The sequence below is a fragment of the Trachemys scripta genome, chromosome 6, assembly GCF_013100865.1.
Source record: "Trachemys scripta elegans isolate TJP31775 chromosome 6, CAS_Tse_1.0, whole genome shotgun sequence".
NCBI classification, from domain to species: domain Eukaryota; kingdom Metazoa; phylum Chordata; order Testudines; family Emydidae; genus Trachemys; species Trachemys scripta.
This window is the reverse complement of record NC_048303.1, coordinates 30,732,660-30,754,940: the sequence shown is the minus strand read 5'-3', so window position 1 is coordinate 30,754,940 and position 22,281 is coordinate 30,732,660. Positions and strand designations below refer to the sequence as shown.

General features: G+C 44.3%; 1 protein-coding gene across 3 annotated transcripts in view; it reads left to right on the top strand.

Annotated features, from left to right (window-relative positions):
* ARL15 (ADP ribosylation factor like GTPase 15) overlaps positions 1–22,281 on the top strand; it is a 316,757-nt gene that overhangs the window by 136,298 nt on the left and 158,178 nt on the right. For all 3 annotated transcript variants that reach the window (XM_034773249.1, XM_034773247.1, XM_034773248.1), the window contains one exon: positions 18,148–18,356. In XM_034773249.1, the coding sequence (XP_034629140.1) occupies positions 18,148–18,356 (209 nt within the window). The remainder of the gene's footprint in view (positions 1–18,147; positions 18,357–22,281) is intronic.

Here is a 22,281-nt window from a genome sequence, read left to right as displayed (position 1 = left end):
TGCATTTATATTGTACTTGTCACCATGGTGCCTGAGTGACATCTAAGTTCTATTCAGCTGTGCAATTCTTTCCCAATGTCACAAAGTAAAGTCACTTTGGGGCCAATTTTGGAGTCTAAACGTAGTCAGTTAAAGCTAGATGGCAGGTAGCTAGATATTGATTTAGACTCAAGGCCTCCAGTGCCTAGCCTGATGGTTGGGTATTTTTAATATTTTTTGAAGTGGGAGGGATGTTTTCTGTTGCATAAGGGTAAAGATTCTTAAGAGGAGGTGGGGCTTTTGGGAGGGCTGAAAAGTGAAGACCTCACTTGGAAAGAGATGCAGGGCAGCTGTTACATATGTTTATATTTTCTGTAGAAGCACCGTGAGGACTGCAACACCTTTGACTTGATTGCAGTGCATCAGCGTGTTGATCCTGTCAGGCAGTGTTGGCCACTGATATTTTTCCCCTTCCTCTGTTTGTGTATGTGGAGGAGAACTGCTATATATAGTAGACTACATCATTTCTGTATTGGTATAAACAGTGTACATAAATAAGTCTTACCAGTTTATTTTTTGTAACTTCTCTTTCTCTCCTAAACTTTGTTCTGGAATTTCTGCTGTTGATGTTGAGGAAGAGGGGCCTGTATTAGGTTAGTTTTGTAAGATCTCCCCACCACCCTCCCAAACACTAATATGTTGTGGCTGAGTTTTGTTTTCTGTACTATAGCAGTCTTGTCTGGGCAGTTGATGTTGAGAATCTGGAGAGGCTGAAAGGAATCAGTCTTCAAAGGTTCACTATTCATTGCAGCATGTCAATCAAAAGGGAAAAGTTCCGTTTAGATTTTAATTTGTGATGTACTCAATTAATTAATTTAAAAATTGCCTTGCAATCTTAGCCTTTGGAAAATTGCAAGCCTTGTCCAGTTGCCTGAGCACAGTGAAGTTTTGTTTGAAATACTTTAAGGACTGACTGTTAAAACTCATACTTTTTTTTTTTAGATTTCTTCTTTCAGCAGCCAAACAGTTATGTGAAACAGATGCTGATTGTGTACTATTCCTTTTGTTTGGCTGACGGAATACTCCTCCTTGTAGTGGAAGGTGGTGTATGTTTGTACCATTCTAGTTACCTCCTGAAGCTTCTAATACACCCAGGTTCTCCGTTTCTGTAGAATTATACAAAAAAATTTCATTTACAGCTTATAGAAAACACAGCCACTTTCATATTATCTGCTGTTCTTGGTCTCATTAACTCTTCATCATTCTTTAGTATTTGCTTGGGACAGAGAGCAAAGCTTCCTGTGCTCTGTTGCAGACATTTGCCTTTTATCAAACACAGTTTTAGATTCTTAAAAACAGCAAAAAAACTGAATTAACATGTTACATTTTCTTCTTATTTGACTCGTGAAGTATCCTGACCTCTTGCATCATTTAGCTGAACAGATTATTTTTTGTATTTTTAAACAATACTAACTTGGTACATTGAATCTGGTTTTGAATCTAATTTCTGAAATATTAGAAGTTTTGTTTAAAAAAAAAAATAAGATTTTGAATCGGTAAGAAAATCTGTGGAGACTTTTTTTAAAATCACAAATACTTAAATACTTGAAATATTTGAAAAGCTGTTCTTCCTTCATTTGCCTGCCAAGTCGAGTGTCCGGAGTTAAGTTTCCCTTTTGACATAGCAATTGTGTAATTCCTTTTGTTCTTTTCTTAAATTGCAAGACATTAAGTTTTGAATTTGATAAATAAATGAGATAATCTGTTTCTTTGATTAGACTACTACTCAGGAGATTTGGCATACCTTAACTGAGATGCCCCAAAAGTGTACTTTTATTGTGCAGATATAAATAGCCCCCTCTCACTTAGCTAAGGTACACCATGAAATGGAGGCGTTGGAGGTGCAGCAAAGCCCTAGCATGGTATTGTAAGCAGAAACTGCACCTGATTCAGTATAAAATGTGGGAGATGAGAGAATGAGGGAGTGTGAAGAGACTGGAAAAATGGCAAGGCAGAAGCAGACTTTGGCTGTTTAAAATTTTAATTAATGAATTTAGTGCTGGTGAATTCCCTGAATAAACTGAGCTCCTTGGTTTATTCACAGTACAGATACTACAAAGCAGCACCAACGGCAAGCTTCTTTACATTGTCCGACCAAGAAGCCTCATTCATAAACTGGATACACCACCCCTGGAGTGATAGGAGTTTAGTCAGTGTGCTCCTTTGGTTGCTGGCTTCATGATACTAACAAAATCAGTGCTAGTTATTGATGGTATCTGAGACGTGGATACTTTATGGTCTTGATGTAGTTCCCAGTAACACATTTCAGAATAATCACATCAAATAACATTTATATCCATATAGCCATGTAATTTTAGAGACCAAAGAAGCCAATTTTGGTCTTTTAATCCACCATCCTGTAAATGGAGGGTTGAAAATTGTGGTGAAATATTTCTAATTTACAGACTGGGATGGATTTGAAGGATTAATTAGAGATGGAAAGATCTACTCTTGATTGCCCAATTGAGGCTGGAGGAGGTTTTCTGTACTGGCAAATTCTAAGCTTCTTCCAGCAATGGTCTACCCCAAACTCTGCACCACTTCTCTGGAGTTCTGCTCCCTGCTTCATCAGTATTTGTTTCAGGCCATGAAGGAAAAGCTCATAGTGAAATCTTGGATTCTTGAAATATTGTGGCCATTCAAGGAATGAGGTTGAGATGGGGTTACAAATTTTAGGTAGAGGAAGGACCAAAGTTGTTACAATAAGATCACATGGTTGCTTTAATTTTGGAAATTCATTTGCTTGTTTGTTGACTCATTTCTTGTTGACTCCTCCTTCATTGTCTGAAGGGGGAATTTAATGAACAGAAGTGAATGAACAGCTTGATGAATCATAATTAAGAGGATATTCCATGTGTAGGAGGCAGTGTAGAAAAAGTAATTGACTGCTTTAGAAGAAGTGGATGAGTGGAGTATCAAGGCTAACATCATTGGAGGATATAGGGGATGAGTACTACTGTAAGACTAGATGGCCAACCCAAAGAATAGAATTTATAGGAGCTGTGTAAGTTTCTTCACCAGCAAGAGCTTGCTTTATCACAGGGGAGATTTGAGACCATAGCAGACCATATCAACCCAGCTGCAGGCTCAACTACAAATGTCTGTAAGACTATGGCCTGGTCTACACTACGAGTTTAATTCGATTTAACGCTGCTAAAGTCGACCTAAGCCTGGACACGTTCACATGACGAAGCCCTTTCTTTCGACTTAAAGGGCCCTTTAAACCGGTTTCTTTACTCCACCAACAAGGGGATTAGCGATTAAAATCGGCCTTAGCGGGTCGGAATTGGGGTAGTGTGGACGGAATTCGACATTATTGGTCTCCGGGAGCTATCCCACAGTGCTTCATTGTGACCGCTCTGGACAGCACTCTCAACTCAGATGCACTGACCAGGTAGACAGGAAAAGCCCCGCAAACATTTGAATTTCATTTCCTGTTTGCCCAGCGGGGAGAGCACAGGTGACCACGCAGAGCTCATCAGCACGGGTAACCATGATGGAATCCCAGGATCGCAAAAGAGCTCCATCGTGGACGGAACGGAGGTACAGGATCTGCTCGCCATATGGGGAGATGAATCCGTGCTAGCTGAACTCCGTAGCAGTAAACAAAATGGCAAAATATTAGAAAAGGTCTCCAAGGCCATGAAGGACAGAGGCCATAACAGGGACGCACAGCAGTGCCGCGTGAAAATTAAGGAGCTAAGGCAAGCCTACCACAAAGCCAGAGAGGCAAACGGAATGTCCGGGGCAGAGCCGCAAACATGCCGCTTCTACGCGGAGCTGCATGCCATGCTAGGGGGTGCAGGCACCACTACCCCAACCGTGTGCTATGACTCCGTCACTGGAGAAACACACAGGGAAGAGGGTTCAGAGTATGAGGAAGAGGAGAATGAAGATAATGTAGATAGCTCACAGCAGCAAGGAAGCGGAGAAACCGGTTTCCCCAACAGCCAGGATATGTTTATCACCCTGGACCTGGAGCCAGTAACCCCGAACTCACCCAAGGCTTGCTCCCAGACCCTGAGGGCACACAGGGCACCTCTGGTGAGTGTATCTTTGTAAATATTACACATGGTTTAAAAGTAAGCGTGTTTAATGATGAATGATTAATTTGCCCTGGCAATCGCAGCCAGTACAGCTACTGGAAAAGTCTGTTAATGTGTATGGGGATGGAGCAGAAATTCTCCAGGGACATCTCCGGAAAGCTGTCCTTCATGTACTCCCAAAGCCTTTGCAAAAGGTTTCTGGGGAGGGCTGCCTTATTCTGTCTGCCATGGTAGGACACTTTACCACGCCAGGCCAGTAGCACGTAGTCTGGAATCATTGCATAACAAAGCATGGCAGCGTATGGTCCCGGTGTTTGCTGGCATGCAGACAACATCCATTCCTTATCGCTCTTTGTTATCCTCAGGAGAGTGATATCATTCACGGTCATCTGGTTGAAATGGGGAGATTTTATTAAGGGGACATTCAGAGGTGCCCCTTCCTGCTCTGCTGAACAGAAATGTTCCCCGCTGTTAGCCACGCGGTGGAGGGGAGGGGTGAAGTGATCCTCCCCATTGAGAGAGTGTGTGTGTGTGTGTGTGGGGGGGGGGAGCGAGGGGTCGGTTAGTTGGGTTTGTGCTGCATATTAATCCGGAAACCACAGCCCCTCCTTTTACATTGCAAACCCATTTTAAATGGCCAACCCAACGGGTGCTTGGTATGGGAAATGAGGGCGCTACTGTTTGAAACCATTCCCACATGTTAAGAAGGTTAAAAAAGCCAAAAGACTGTGGCTTACCATGGCTGCCTGCAAGCCGAAATCTGTTGCCTGGCACTGCGTGAGTGATCTCTCACACCAAACCAGCAGGCCCTCAATATAAGAGGAAAAATGCGACCTTGTAACAAAAGCACATGTACTGTGTAATGTGAACAGCAAAATTTAACGTGAAAGAGTGTACCCATTGTTCTCTAAAATGTCTTTTTTTAATCACCTCTCCCTTCTCCTCCACCAGCTGCAAATGTTTCTCCTTCACAGAGGCTAGTGAAGATTAGAAGGAGAAAACGGCAGACTTGGGATGACATGTTCACGGAGCTCCAGATGTCCTCCCACGCTGAAAGAGCACAGCAGAATGCGTGGAGGCAGTCAATGTCAGACTACAGAAAAGCACAGTATGAACGAGAGGAGAGGTGGCAGGCTGAATCGCGGGATGAATAGAGCAAGTGGTGGGCTGAAGATGATAGGTGGCGTCAGCTTGCAGACAGAAGGCAAGAGTCGATGCTCCGGCTGCTGGAGCATCAAACTGATATGCTCCAGCGTATGGTTGAGCTGCAGGAAAGGCAGCAGGAGCAGAGACCGCTGTTACAGCCCCTGTGTAACCAACAGCCCTCTTCCCCAAGTTCCATAGCCTCCTCACCCAGACGCCCAAGAACACGGTGAGGGGGCCTCCGGCCACCCAGTCACTCCACCCCAGATGATTGCTTGAGCATCAGAAGGCTGGCCTTCAATAAGAGTTAGTTTTAAACTGCAGTGTCTCCTTTTCCTTCCCTCCTCCCCCACCCATCCTGGGCTACCTTGGCAATTATCCCCCTAGTTGTGTGATGAATTAATAAAGAATGCGTGAATGTGAAGTAACAATGACTTTATTGCTGGGGCCTGTGCCTTGTGAGAGGTCTATGTCCATGTCAATTTCCTCATCACTCTCGCCGCTGCGCTGCAATCTCCTCGGCTGGTCCTGGTTTTGCTTTGGCATGTCCTGGCTCTGCATATACTCCAGGACAATGCGCGTGGTGTTCATAGTGCTCATAATTGCCGCGGTGATCTGAGTGGGCTCCATGATCCCAGTGCTATGGCGTCTGGTCTGAAAAAAGCGCGAAACTAGTATCTGACGGAGGGAGGGAGGGGCGAGTGACGACATGGCGTACAGGTACAGGGAATTAAAATCAACAAAGGTGGCCGTGCATCAGGGAGAAACACACTGTCACACAGCATGCCCCCCCCCCCCCGCCCACCAAGATTGAACTCAAAACCCTGGGTTTAGCAGGCCGTTGATTTCACGGAGGGAGGGGGAAGCAAATGAATACAGAACAAATCTATTTTTTACATCTTAAGCTGGCAGACGACAGTGCAGCATGACTGATAGCCCTCGGCATCTTCTGGGTGCTTGGCAGAAAATAGCATACTACGACTGATAGCCATCATCGTCGAGACTGCCCAGGTGCCCATGATTGACAGCCACTGCAGTACGACAACAACGGATATCAGTCATAGTATACCATCTTCTACCAAAAGGCAAGGGGCTGCTGCTGTGTGCAATGCAGCCCCACGTCTGCCAGCCACCAGATAGCCGATGAAGGCTACCAGTCATACTGCACCGTCTACTCCCAAAAGGCAATTAGCTGCTGCTGTGTAGCAATGCAGTACCATGTCTGCCGGCACCCAGAGGACATATGGTGATAGTGAGCTGAGCTGAGCGGGCTCCATGCTTGGCGTGGTATGTTGTCTGCACAGGTAACCCAGGTAAAAAGGCGCGAATTGATTGTCTGCCGTTGCTCTGACGGAGAGGGAGGTGCTTGACGACATGTACCCAGAACCCCCCGCGACACTGTTTTGCATCATTCAAGCATTGGGATCTCAACCTAGAATTCCAATGGGCGGCGGAGACTGCGGGAACTGTGGGATAGCTACCCACAGTGCAACGCTCCGGAAGTCGACGCTTGCCTCGGTACTGTGGATGCGGTCCACCGACTTAATGCACTTAGAGCATTTTATGTGGGGAGACACACAATCGGCTGTATACAACCGATTTCTATAAAACCGGCTTCTATAAATTCGACCTAATTTCGTAGTGTAGACATACCCTATGTGTCTCGCTCCTGCGTCATATAACTTCCTGCACTTATAGATGTGTAGTGCTGGAAGGGACCTCGATAGATCATGTAGTCCGTCCCCCCTGTGCTGAGGCAGGTCCAAGTATACCTAGACTATCTCTGGCATGTTTGTCTAACTTGTTCTTAAAAACCTCTAATAAGAGGATTCCACAACCTCCCTTGGTAACATATTCCATATTATAGTTAGATTTAGGTTAGATATTAGGAAAAACTTTCTAATATCTAACCTTGCTGCAGTTTAAACTGATTACTTGTCCTACCTACCTTTAGTGGACTAATTGGATCACTGTCCTCTTTTTAACAGCCCTTACCGTATTTGAAGATTTAGTAGGTCTTCCCCTAGCCTTTTTTTCCTCAAGACTAAACGTGCCCGCAGTATGCCAGACTTCACCTATGCGCCATGCAAATCTTTGTATCTATACAACAGACATCAGCAAAATGTAATTTAATAAATACAAATGTGAGGTACTATGCTTAAGGAAGAAAAACCAAATGCACAAATACAGAATGGGGGCTAACTGGCTTGGCACCAGCACTGCTGACAAGGATCTGGGAGTTGTGATGGATCACAACCTCAACTTGAGTCAACAATGTGATACTGTTGCAAAAAAAGCAAATGTAATTTTAGGTTGCATTAACAGAGGCATAGCATGCAAATCAGGGAAGGGTGATAGTACAACTCTACTGAGCACTGGTTAGGCTTCATCTGGAGTACTGTGTCCAATTTTGGTCAACAATGTATAGCAAGGATGTAGAGAAACTGGAAAGGATCCAGAGGCAAGTGACAAAGATGATCAAAGGGATGGAATGTACGCCATATGAGCAAAGAGGGACCCTGAAGGAACTGGGTATGCTTAGTTTGGGAAAAGAGATTAAGGGGTGGGGGGAACGGGACATGGTAGCGGTCTTCAAATATTTGAAAGGCTGCCATAAAAAAGATGGAGAAAAGTTGTTCTCTCTTGCCATAGACAGCAGGACAAGATGCAGTGGGTTCAAACTACAGCAGAGCAGATTTGAATTCAATCTCAGGAAAAACTTCCTAACTGTAAGAACAATAGGACGATGGAACAGACTGAGCTGGGAGGTTGTGGAAGCTCCTTCACTGGAGGTTTTCAAAATGCAGGATAGCCATCTGTCTTGAATGGTTTAGACCCAACGAATCCTACATCTTGGCAGGGGGTTAGACTAGATGACCCTTGTGGTCCCTTCTAACCTTATGGTTCTATGATCACATGGACATGAGAGTTCAGGTCTTACTAGAATTCCTCTCATCATTGCTGGGTGTGTAACAAATACCACTTTTTCACCTCTATCTTCCAAAATGCTGGGGACAGATACCTCAAAGTTAGGGGTAGACCACTTTCAGACCCAAGGTTTCTGGAGTGAAGAGACTCACTTCCACATAAATGTCCTAGAACTTAGCCAAATGCCTAAGTTCACAGCATTTCTATCTCTGCTCTGCAAACTAACTGTTCATCTTGGGAACTGGTGCCTTTGTCACTAAATCTTATCAGTGGTTCTGCATCTACCAGACTTATAGAATATCAGTAGGAAATTCTTAGACAACTACAAGTAGACTGTCAAGCACTCTGCCCTGCAGGCCATCTTCCATAGGTGGGGATAACCAGGATTGGGCCTGTTTGCTACAGATCAGAATGAGAAATATCAACATTCTGTTTAAGGGGGGTTGGGAAGGGAAGGTCTGAGTCCAGGATCCAAGTCCAGTGCATTTCTCATCTTTCTATTTAGGCAGCACAATGTCACCTTAGAAACTGATTTCCTGATATTCTGGACTATCAGCTCCATAAGAAAATATTTAGAAGCAATATCAATACATCCCACTTTTCAAGTCATACCACATTTTGCCAACCCTAAGATTCCTCAAGAGCCTCATTAATGTGTTGCCCCCCGTTAGGGAGCTCCCTCCATCTTAGAACCTCAGCACAGTTTTAGTTGGTTTTAAGCCTCTGACAATTTACTCTTTATACCATCTATCTATGCAGACTTTGAAGGGCAGGGGAAATTCCAGCCCTTATGGCTGGTCCACCTCATGCCATATTTCACAGAGATAAGATAATGCTTAAGCAGCATGCTGAGTTCTGACCAAAGATTTGTTTCAGATTTTTATCTGAATCAACTGATTTCCCCTCCCCCCTCCCGATTCCCAGTTTTCTTCCATAAGCCTCCAGAGGGAAGACAAAGTGCACACCCTTGACACATTTAGGGCTCTTTCATAATACCTTTATAGAATGAGACCCTTTGGGGGAGCTCTCAAACTGTTTGTAGCATGTGCAGAAAGGGTTAAAGGTCAAGCAGTGTCCACCCAAAGGTTGTCTAAATAGGAATGTCTAATTGTATTAAAACATGCTATGAGGTAGCTAGATTACATCTACCCATGCTGGGTGGAGCCCATTCTACTAGGACTCGGACAACTTCTCTAAGAAGTGCCCCTATCTCAGTAATTGCAGAGCAGCTATATTGGAATCAGTCCATGCTTTCACACTGTTCACCTACCAATGATGCATGATTTGTTGGGGGGGTGGGGTATTTGGTATAGTTGTACATAATGCTGTGGTGTGCAAACTTTTCCAGTCATGCCCCCCCCATTAATAGAATCTGTTCGTGTGCTTTTCCCCCCCCCCCCACACACCCTTATTGCGCAGCCAAGGCTACCTCAGCAGCGGAGTTTGGGCCAAAGATGGAAGTGGGGCAGGAGCTGGGGTTGGGGGCAGGGAGAGAATGAGGGCAGAGCTGCGGTCTGGAGGTGGAGCAGGAATGGGGGCTGAATGGCATTGGCGGCAGAGCAGGGCTGGAAGCATGGTGTTCCATCCCTACTCCCTGTGGGCACTGGCCCCTCTCTCCCAAACATTCCTCCATGCCTCCCTAGGGTGGCGTGCCAGTTTGGGGACCCACTGACGTAATGGAATTCGTTTTTATCTTTTTCCTTTTTAAATGAAATCATCTTTGAGATTTCCTCTGATTTTCCTGTAGAAAAGATAGTATATGATTATGTAATTTAAGACAGCAGCATAATTCATATGCACAAAAGGGACAAATTAGTTTGCATGGGCAACCATAAATCTAACATTTCCTAAGTTTCAAGTGCTTAAATTTGCAACCTAAATAATGTTGTTCTAACAGTTTTTAAAATGTAATTAATAAGGGGGAGACAAAGTTGGAGGCAGCAGTTAGCAGCTAGGAAAAATATTGAAGCTATGAATCTCAAGTTAACCTCACTACAGAAACATGGAAGGAAGACAGAAGCAGGCAGAGATGATTTTCACAAACTGCAGCTTGTTTAGTAACAAAAATATCAATCTTCATACAACAATATGTATATGTTGATTGCAGTGTTGCTGTAACTGCGTTGCTCCCAGGATATTAGAGACAAGGTGGGTGAGGTAACATCTCTTATTGGTGAGACCTGAGCAAGAGCTCTGTATAGCTCAAAGGCTTTTCTCTTCCACCAACAGAAGTTGGTCCAATAAAAGGTATTACTTCACCCGCTTTGTCTAATATGTACATGTGTATTTCTGTTTTTGTATATATTGAGCACACAGGCAGCGCACACCAAAAATTATCATCCCACAAGATTCTGGTTTGCCTCTTGTGCTGTTTGTGCATGAACTCCTGGATTGCTGGAAGGCCTGGTCTACACTACAGAGATAAATTGACGTAAGCTGCCTTATGTCAACCTAATAATGAATGTGTCTACACTACTAGATCCTTTCTGCTGACGTAACTTGCCAGCTGTGTCAACTTAATTACTCCACCTTTGTGAGAGGCATAGTGCTTATTTCAATGTTGTTAGATTGACATAGAGGCAGTGTAGACACTGCGTTGTTTACATCAATGTAACTGGCCTCCAGTAGGTGTCCCATAATGCTCTGCTGTGACCACTCTGGTAAACACTTTCAACTCTGCTGCACAGCAGCCAGGCACCCAGGAAACAGCTCCTCCCCTATTAAAGGACTGGGAAATTTTGAATTTTCATTTCCTGTTTTATGGCATGGAGAGCTCGTCTGCACAGCTAATCATGGCAGCTCCACCCTCTAAATGTACTCCAGTCTGGAGTACACAGGAGGTGGTGGTGGATCTTCTTGGTCTGTGGGGAGAAGAAGCTGTGCAGGCACAGCTCCAATTCAGCCGCAGAGACAGACATCTATGAGCAGATCATGCTGCTCATGGGGGAGAAGGGCTACACCAAGGGCATGCCAGGTGAAAATCGAGGAACTGAGGCAGGTGTACCAGAGGCAAGGGAGGTGAACAGTCGCTCTGGTGGTAGATGTGCCACTGCTACAAGGAGCAGTGATTCTCAGTGGTGACCCCACCACGACCCCCAAGATACCTCTGAGGAGTTGGAATCCCGGGCCATCATGAACAATGCTGAGGAGGAGGTCTTGGATGAAGAGGAGGAGGAGGAGAATGGGAGACAGGCGAATGGGGGATGCATGCTCCTGTTAAGTCAGGAGCAGTTTGTAATCCCGGAGCAGTCCAGTCAGTTGCAGAACAGCATTGTGGCAGAGCGTGGTGTCAGGGAAGGAGCCTCTGGTGAGTATGAAATTTCAAGTAATATTTTGGGATCCCATGTTCTTATATTCTATATTTAATTAAAATTAAGAAGGTGAGGTAGAGTGGCTATCTGCTTAGCTGGTACGGCCACTGAGAAGCAGAGGGTGCCCCATGAAAAAGACTGTTCATGTACACAGAGATGGCCTGGGAATCCTCCGTACAGATTTCATGGAGGTATTCTACAATCTGTTGCAGAAGCTTTCTGGGGAAGGCTGCCTTATTTCTTCCACTGCCATAGGCCACTTTCCCATGCCACTACAGTGTTAATTCAGCTAGCATCATTGCAGTACACAGTATAGCAGCATAAGGAACTGGTCTATACCCAGACGCTTGCAGCATCTGTTCCCTCTGTTACCCTCAGGAGAGTAATATCAACTAGGGTCATGTAGGGGGGACTGTGGTAGTTTTCATTGCAACTGCTCGAAGCACAAACAGTGCCTGTGCTCCCCTCTTCCATTGTGATTTTCTGCCCCGTCAGCCAAAATATGGCTGTAGTTTGGGTGGCAGGGGCTGGTGTTGACCTTAGTAACTGCATCATGGCTGGGACAGCAAACCAGTTCACTGAATATCTTGTGTAAATGAAAATGTTCTGCCTTAAACTTCTGTGAAATAAAGGGAGATTTTTTTATATATAGCAACTCTGCACTAGACATCAAGTCTGCATTGACAGTGGTTGCTTTGTGCTTTCCATGGCTTAGAGCTGAAAGTGTGGGCTTCAGCTCTTCCTCCACACCAGTGGAGAGGCTCTACCAGATAAGACGAAGGTGAAAGAGAACACATGGTGACATGTTTAACGAGATTATGAACATCTCTGGAACAGTGGACACTGAGCAAAAAGTGTGGAGGATTTCTCTCTCTCTCTCTCTCTCTCTCTCTCTCTGAAAAACTGGACATGGACCTGGTGAGCAGGAGATCAGCCCAGGAGAGTGAGCATGGCACACAGCAGGAGATGCTGGGGATTCTGAAGGAACAGATAGACATGTTGAGGCATCTGGTTCACCTTCAGGAGAAACACCTTGAGGCTAGACTCCCTCCATAGCCTCTGCAGAACGGAATTCCAACATTGCCGTATTCCCCTTGCCTCTCTCCCAAATGTTCCAGGAGGCGTGGGGTGGGGTGGGAGATTGCAGTATCCCTTCCACTCAACCCCAGGGGAGGATCCTAAGAATAAAGCTGCACATATAATGTATGACAGGCAAGGCCAATGCCCTTTTAAGGACAAACTGAATGTTTTTTTTTCCCCTCCCAATTTTATTCCACCATGTGTCCAAGGTTAAGAACATAAGAATGGCCATACTAGGTCAGACCAAAGGTCCTTCTAGCCCAGTATCCTGTCTGCTGACAGTGGCCAATGCCAGGTGCCCCAGAGGGAGTGAACCTAACAGGTAATGATCAAGTGATCTCTCTCCTGCCATCCATCTCAACCCTCTGACAAACAGAGTCTAGGGACACCATTCCTTACCCATCCTGGCCAATAGCCCTTAATGGACTTAAGCTCCATGAATTTATCTAGTTCTCTTTTAAACCCTGTTATAATCCTAACCTTCACAACCTCCTCAGGCAAAGAGTTTCACAGGTTGACTGTGTGCTGTGTGAAGAAGAACTTCCTTTTATTTGTTTTAAACCTGCTGCCCATTAATTTCATTTGGTGGCCCCTACTTCTTATATTATGGGAACAAATAAATAACTTTTCCTTATTCACCTTCTCCACACCACTCATGATTTTATATACCTCTATCATATCCCCCCTTAGTCTCCCCTTTTCCCAGCTGAAAAGTCCTAGCCTTTTTAATCTCTCCTCATAGAGGACCCGTTCCAAACCCCTAATCATTTTAGTTGCCCTTCTCTGAACCTTTTCTAATGCCAGTATATCTTTTTTGAGAGCAGGAAACCACATCTGTACGCAGTATTCAGGCTAAACTCTATTCAGTATTCAGGTTAATCTCTATTGTGATTTGTTACAGTATGTTTGTTCAATAAAAGTCCATGTCTTGAGAATGAAATAGTCTTTATTTAAAATTGGGGAGGAGGGACAGAGAAACTGAAGCAATGGAGCGGATGTGTTGGAGACAAAAACCCAGCAGTCACAGCAAGGTTCATACTATGGGAAGGCACAATACAGAGAAGCAGTGCACATTTTGCGTTCCAGAAATAAATTCCCTGCTTTCTGAACAGACCTGTGGTCTTAAAGATGGTGCGTCATGTACCTTTCCTGACCATCCCACATTGATGTTAGTAAAACGGCCCTACTGATCCTCCAGCGCTTGCAACACCACTGAAAACTATTCTGTTTGTACTCTTTGGCAAGGGGATCTGGTGCCAAGGAATATGGGATATGCATGGCATCTATTGCTCCACCACAGTTAGGGAACCCCATTGTGGCAACCATCTAGTATTTCCTGCACATTGCCCAGAGTCACAACCCTTCTTAGCAAAAGGCCATTAATGGCCCTGCTTACTTGGATCGGAATGCCCCTTCCTCCCCCACCAGTGGATTTACCAACTCCAAATTGATTCCCCTCTTACCAGTAGCAGTCTGACGTTGCTAACTTCCACACAGCGATGACCACTCGCTTCTCCACTGTCAGAGCAGGTCTCGTTTTACTCTCGCTGCACTGCAGGGCTGGGGAGAGCCCCACACACAGTTCCTGGAAAGTGGCCTTGCGCATATGAAAGTTTGGCAGACTCTGATCATAATCCCATAACAGTGCAATCCCACCAGTCAGTGTTTTGTTTCTTGGGACCAGAAACTGTGCTCCTCCATGTTCAGCTGCTGTGTGACTGCCAGCAAAGTGGGAATTGTTCCATTCTATGACTTCCAGCAGCTCTGCTGGAAGGACATTGCAATGTTCCACGCAGCAGCTTCTCTCGTGGCTCTGGAAATACTGCAGGATAAGGCATATGGTGTTTGTAATGCTCACAATAGTGCACAGCTAAGTGGGGTCCATGCTTCTTGGGATACGGCATATGTGCGGCTATACCAGTCTTTTGAGAAAAAGCAGGAAATATCATGGGTTCCACTTGAAATCAGGGGAGTAAGGGAGAAAATGGCATCATGGGATGTTGAAGCCATGTTCCCAGTCTCCTCTGCGAGAATGTTTTGGTCCCATGAGGCACTGCAAGTCCTTCCCAAAACCCCGTATGGAGAGTTGCACTGTAGGATAGCTTTGCACAGTACACTACTCTACATCGACGCAAGAGCTGCTAGTGAGGATTCACCCCACCGACACACGGAGTGTGGTGTGGATACGCAGTACCGACTTATTGCAGCAGCTGGATGTCGATTTAACTGAAGTTGACTTAAGTTTGTAGTGTAGACATGCCCTCGGAGTGTTCCCTTCTGGGGAAAAGTCTGCTGATTCATCCCTATGACACCTAGTGCACAGCTGCAGTAGTACCACCTAAACTGCAATGCTAGAAACCAACATCAATCTGTTAGTATGAAGAAGCCAGGAAGTAGAAATCTTTGGAATCTTTATCCAGAAATAAATTCAAGAAAGGAAAGGATGAAGAAGGGTGGTGGTGGGGAAGGGCATAGTGTAGGCCAGCATGTAATGTAAAACCCATGTTGATGTACTGTACAGTATCAGGTTCCTATTGTTCTGTGTTATCTCTGCTTTCTGGCTTGCTGAAAGATTGCATTGATTCCTGTGGCAACTCACTGTACCTGGAAATAACACTAAGGGGCACTTGGAAGAGCTGTTGAGTCTAAGCAACACTGAAACCCTTTGCAGGCAAAGCAAAAAAGAGGAGATTTATGGGATGTTGGTGTGGTACAGTGATAGTGTTTCAATATAATCACACTTTCCGTCAGCATGCTGTACAATCTAAGTCGTTCCTAAAATATGGAAAATCATACTGTATTTGAACTGTTGGTGTATAAGTGAGGCTGAATTAATAGTGAATTTAAGCAAGATTTTTCATAATAGTAAAAGCCTATTTTATCCATATTTAAATAACCATTTCTTAAGGGTCAGGTCTAATTTGATTCAACAGTTACATAGCAGTTACATAATTGCACCTTTTTTGTACCTAAAACCAAGGTTTTCAGAGTTTTGAGAAGGATCTGAGAAAAGTGTGAAGTAATATTTGTCACTACTGTTATGACTGCAGTAACCAACAGGGAGGGACAAAGGAACAGAAGGCAGATTAGTGCTAGGAAGGGTTTATTTTTAATGCATATGTGCAGAATGTATTGTAATTACACTTTGAAAAGTGCTGTGATCACCTGGATCAGTGAACCTTTTTAGTGAAGGTGTGCTGTAAATGTTGACTTCTTCACCCTGACTTAATGTAAAAAACCTGTCTTGCTGAGCAGTGCACAACATAAGTACACATTTTAAGGTAGATGCTTTTGAAAACTATGTAATACTGTCCTAAAATATTTCATTGTACTTACATTACGTTGCCTTATTCGGTGCCCTGTACCTTGCTCAGAACATTGTCTGGGCATAATTAATTTAATGTTTGTTTCAGAAATACATTGAGATTTCCTTAAAATCAATAGCCAGCACATGTGCACACAGTATGTCAATATAAATAGTTTCACTTCTCCCCTCTCAAAATATAGTTATCTTTATGTAAAGAGCAACATTTCCCCCCTTACTCCCTGAACTACCTTTTCTTTTTCCCCCCTGAGACTCATCAAGCACCCTGTACTATTATTATTATTCCCTTTTAATGATAGTCCCAGATGGATGAGAAGGAACAGGCCCTGCCCCAAAGAACTCATACTCAGATGGTATCAGGATTGATGTTTTGTTGCTGAAGGCCAAATCATGTAGTGCTCCTCTGGAGGGGGCAGAGCTCTTGGGAGACTTTACAGGTTGACCTAGCAAATTGAGTCAGACATTTTTGTCTGAATTGTTTTCATGTTACCATTCCACTAACTAAATATATAATTATAAAATAAATGGTAGGCTTTGTTTATATTTTTGAATCAAATATTTTTAAACAATAGCACTGTAGGATTGCATGGCATTTCAGACATATGAGAAAATCCGATTCCTTGTACAGAAAGTCTACAAATGAATGATAGAGAAGATACAAGTACAATAGAACCCCTGTTTAAGAACTAATTGGGATTGAAAAGTTCATACAATTGAACATCGCAAAATTACAGTATATATGGTGCTTAAGTTACAGTATGGTGCACTACATCACTTTCTTCTCTTCCTTTAAACTACTCACTGCAAAGTGACTTCCAATGCATTGAAGGCATTGGAATGTGAAGGGACATTGATTTGTTCTTCATCAACGTCACTTTTGTGTGTGTGTGTGTGTGTGTGTGTGTGTGTGTGTTTTCCCCTTGGGAAAAATTGTTCATATAGCTGGTCATTTGTAGATTGATCATAAAATCAAAGTTCTACTGTGTAGATATGTGACGGGACGCACTTGCCTTCTGTCAGCTGGGTGCAAATCTGCACAAGCACACACACTGCTCATGGTGCCCCTTGTTGGCTGTTGCCCTTGTCAGGCAGAACTTCAGTGGCTCAGCCATCTGGCTAAGTCACTCAGTTAATAGGTGAATGGATGGATGAACCCCTTTTGAGATAAAAGGTCCAACAGGGCCTGTCCCTGTTCGCTTGTTAATGTCTGTAGCCTTGTCTCAGTCCCTTCTTGGCTAGCTATAAATCCGTTCCTGCCCTGGTATAGAGCAATGCCCCCAGGAGACTTTGCCTTCATCAGTTCTCATTGTCCCAGATCTCCAGCCAGGTCACCCCTTCAAGTTCAACCCCCTTCTGGGGTAATAAAGTTCAACGCATGGTTGGCCCTCTGCAGGGTCTTCAGCCCCAACCCTGGGCCTGTTTAAACTCCCAGACCCTTTCTTGGGCTTTTAATGAAGTGTCTTATCCCCTCCTTGTGGCTTAGGCCACTTCTCCAGTGGCCAGGGGGACCCAGGCCTGCCCACTACTCCAGATCCCAACCCAGGGATCCTGTAGACAGCAGCCACATACTGCTTCCTTTACTTGGTCGCTGCTGCTATTCCCCAGGTTGCTTCCCACTTGGTCCCATCACCTTCTTGGGTTCTCTGTCTGTTCCCTGCTTTAGCAGGGCCTCCCCCAAATCTCCTTGCCCGAAGAGTTTCTCCGTCTTCCAGGACTTCCTCAGTCTTCTGGTCCCAGCCAGGATCTGACCTACTCAGGCCTTACAACTCCTTTTAATTGAGTCTGCTGCACTCTGGCTGCTTTCCTGCAGCTCTTCTAGGCAGGCCTGGAGGACCCACCTTCACTGCTCCTTTTCTGGGTGGGGTGTGGTAGGACCACAAAATCTCCACCAGGAGGCCTCAAAGGGCCCAGCACACACCATCACATGATGAAACTGTGGAGCTGTAGTAAGAGGAACAAGTGGGACAACAGTAAAAATGGGAAGAGGGACCATTATTTGTAAGTGGAAAGGTGTGGGATTAGGTGGCACTGAAGCAGGATTAGAGATTGATGGCTAGTTAATTAAGCGGAAATTTTTAGAGAAAGAGCAACCAAATTCTGCCCTTACTGACAAATAATGTTCTTGATTTCAGTGGTTTGCACAGAATGTATAGTGAAGACAAAATGTGTCCCATTGCTTTAATCCATTCTAAGTGGTAGGGTTGTTATCTGGCAGGAAATTTTGATCTATTTAACTTTCCGTGTTTTTAATTAGTTTTCATTATTGTTTTGAAAGGGGCTGACGCTATTAGGAAGTACTGGAGTCGTTACTACCAAGGATCCCAAGGGGTAATATTTGTATTAGACAGTGCCTCCTCGGAAGATGATCTAGAAACGTCGAGGAATGAACTACATTCTGCTCTTCAGCACCCACAGTTATGTACTCTGCCATTTTTAATATTGGCCAATCATCAAGACAAGCCAGCAGCTCGCTCAGTACAAGAGGTATGTTAACATGGCAGCATCTTGTCTGTCTGCACACCACGATAGAAAGCTCATCATTATTCAAGTGCATTTTGTGCTGATCACACTATATGTTCTTAGTCTTCTTGGAGAGCGGAACCTGTAAAAGAACTGGATATGAATATAATTCTCCTGCTTTCACCCTATTTTGCTTAAGGGAGAAAAGATGTTTCTAACTGCTTTTACCAAAAGCTATTGGGAGAGTGGGTTTTTTTTGTGTTTGTTTTGCTTGTTGTTTCTTTGCTATTAATTTAATCTTGATTTTTGTTTTTATCCTCCTTAGCACTATCCCCATTATCTTAGTCTTCACCATTGCTTAAAGCAATATATTATGCTTGCAACCATGTGTAGCTTTTATGTAAAAGCTTTTTTCTTATCTACTACCCACTGACATGGGAGTCAAGTTGTAATTCTTATTCAGAAGTCCTATTTTGAATTTCCTAATCTAAGATGTGATAGCCTTTCCTAATTTGCAGTGATCATACAGAGAATCCTTTAATTGTTCCATTCCGTAAATTCAGGACGCAGTACTATTAGCAGTTGCTGAAAAATGTTTATATTTTAGTTGTCTTGTGTGCTGTTTTACAGCAGCAGTGTTGTGAGTAGTGTGTTTTTTTTTCTTCACAAGAAACTCTGCTTTTAAAAAAAAAATTGTAGGAAGTAATGTATTTTGAACAAAATTTTAACCGAGTTTATAGTTATTCTGAAATGCAACAAACTGCAATCTTCTTTGTGTAAGAGGACCACCTCAGCAGGTCCTTCCGCACATATGAGTGGTCCATCCAGCTGGATGTCATACACCTCATTTTCCAAAGGTGTGGATTTCCCCAGGTTGATCTGTTTGCCACATGACGCAACAAGAAGTGCCCAACATTCTGCTCCTTCCAGGGTCACAGCCCAGGCTCGCTCATGGATGCATTCCTGCTACCCTGGAGAGGTTGCCTGCTCTGTCTTTCCCCCGTTCCCTCTGCACAAGGTCCTGCTCAAGGTCCAGAGAGAGGGGGCAAAGGTAATTCTGATAGCTCCAGTGTGGCCTCAACAACACTGGTACATCACGCTACCGGAGCTGTCGGTGGATGCACCGGTCACGTTACGTCTCCTCCCCGACATAGTCACTCAGGACCTGTACCTCTCATCTTGGAGTACCTCCTACACCTGAAACAGCAAGGCCTCGTGGCATCCTCCATAAAGGTAGATCTCACTGCTACCTCAGCTTTCCACCCAGGAGGGTCTGGTCTTCGCCAACCCTATGGCTGGTCACTTCCTCAAAGGTTTGGACCACCTACATCCCCAGATCCGGCAGCCTGTCCCTGCGTGGGACCTTAACCTGGTCCTCTCCAAGCTCATGGGGGCCCCCATTTAAACCACTGGCAACTTGCTCTTTCCTGTATCTGTCTTGGAAGGTAGCTTTCCTGGTTGCCATTATGTCTGCGAGGAGGGTGTCTGAGCTGAAGGCCTTCACCTCTGACCCACCTTACACGGTGTTCCACAAGGATAAGGTGCAACTCAGGCCGCACCTGGCCTTTCTCCCCAAGGTGGTGTCACACTTCCACACCAGTCAGGACATTTTTCTTACCCCTCTTTTACCATAAGCCTCATGCCAGTAACCGGGAGCAGAGGTTACACTCCCTCGATGTTCAACGAGCACTAGCTTTTGTGACAGACCCAGACCAGTGGGGTACAGGAGTCTGGTAGAGGGCAAATATACTGGTCACTGGATGAGTAGTTTTCTGTTCCCTGAGTGACCAGAGCAGGGGCTGCACTAGAGTATTCAGGAACTTGCTAGAACCAGTTAAGGCAGGCAGGCTAATTAGGACACCTGGAGCCAATTAAGAAGAAGCTGCTAGAATCAATTAAGGCAGGCTAATCAGGGTACCTGGGCTTTAAAAGGGAACTCACTTCAGTTTGTGGTGGGAGTGTGAGGAGCTGGGAGCAAGAGGCGCAAGGAGCTGATAGTGAGAGGGTGTGCTGCTGTAGGACTGAGGAGCACAAGCGTTATCAGACACCAGGAGGAAGGTCCTGTGGTGAGAATAAGGAAGGTGTTTGGAGGAGGCCATGGGGAAGTAGCCCAGGGAATTGTAGCTGTCATGCGGCTGTTACAGGATGCACTATAGACAGCTGCAGTCCTCAGGGCTGGAACCCGGAGTAGAGGGCAGGCCCGGGTTCCCCCCAAACCTCCCAATTGACCTGAACTGTGGATTCTTCCAGAGGGGAAGGTCTCTGGGCTGTTCCCCAACCCACCTGGTGAATCTCTGAGGCAAGAAAATCCGCCAATAAGTGCAGGACCCACCAAGATAGAGGAAAAACTTTCACACTTTCTACATTGAGCACACTAAGCCATTCAGAAAGTCGAACCAGCTGTTCCTAATGGTGGCAGACTGGATGAAAGGGCTCCCAGTCTCATCTCAAAGAATATCTTCCTGGATCACATCATGCATCCGCATGTGCTACGAGCTGGCCAAAGTACTGCCCCCAACTCTTACAGCACACTCCATGAGGGCTCAGACCTCGTCATCGGCGTTCTTGGCCCAGGTCCCAGTCCAAGAAATCTGCAGGGCAGCAACTTAGTCCTTGGTGCATACCTTCACCTCTCACTACGCCATTGTCCGGCATGCCCGAGACCACACGGCTTTCAGCAGAACAGTGCTACAATCAGCGTTTCCTTAACTCCAACCCCACCGCCTAGGTAAGGCTTGGGAATCACTTAATTGGAATCTATATGAGTAATCACTGGAAGAAGAAAAATGGTTACTCACCTTTCGTAACTGTTGTTCTTCCAGAGGTGTTGCTCATATCCATTCCAAACCCGCCCGCCTTCACCTCTGTCAGAGTAACCGACAAGAAGGAACTGAGGAGGCGCCGGTTCTGCAGAGTCATATATTGAGCGCCATGAAGGCGTCACTCCAGTAGGCTCCACAGCCGACTCGACGGGTGCTGCTAGGGGAAGAACTTTCTGACGACTATGCATGCGGTGCATGCACCTAATTGGAATGGACATGAGCAACACATCTTGAAGAACAACAGTTACAAAAGGTGAGTAACCATTTTATCCTTATGTGCTTCCATTAGAATTGTAATATGACACATTTGCACAATATGTTTTAACACATAATTATTTGTATTTTTCTTTTAAATTAAGCCTGGACTATCTGTTAATTTTGAGTTTTGGGTGAAACTTGTAAACATAAAAATTTTGTTTGAAATACACAACTAATACAAACTTTGTGGAATAGTATATTGAGAGTGGATTGTACATTTCTGCTGAAATAGTTGACTTTATAAAAGAATAATAGAAAACTAATTGAATAAGGAGTATTATGGTTAATTTAAGGAGACAGTAAGTCATAAAGCTTATCAGTTACTTGTTCCTGAGAACATTTATGTTCTGTGCTTACTGAATGAAAAATACAGACATTACACAATGAATTATGCAGTTAGTGAAACAGAGGATTAACTGTTTCCTTAAAGAATTCACTTTACTTGTATTACTGATTTTGGAAAAAGTAAAACAAAAGAAATGGGATGCTGAATTATCATTAGATCATTACTGATTTCAAAAGGATAATTTTAAAATATATTTTGAACTTATATATTTTTTTAAAATAAAGGAAATGTAATTGTTCAATAATATGAATGTTTGCAAAATTCTTGTCTTGCTCTTAATGCAGTTATGCGCTAAATTTAAGTATAAGTCGCAGGGCAAAGGCAACACATTGAGGTTTCTAAGGACATGTGGAGTCTTGTAGACTGCGTAGTTTCCCTTTCTGTAATATACCTAAAAGGACCACTTGCAGTATAATTAAACAAAATGTTTAAGAACTGAATGATGTACAGTGGAAATTATGAACAAATATTTATCTGCAGCAAAAATTCTTTACAAAACTATACAAGAGCCAAGCAATTTCAG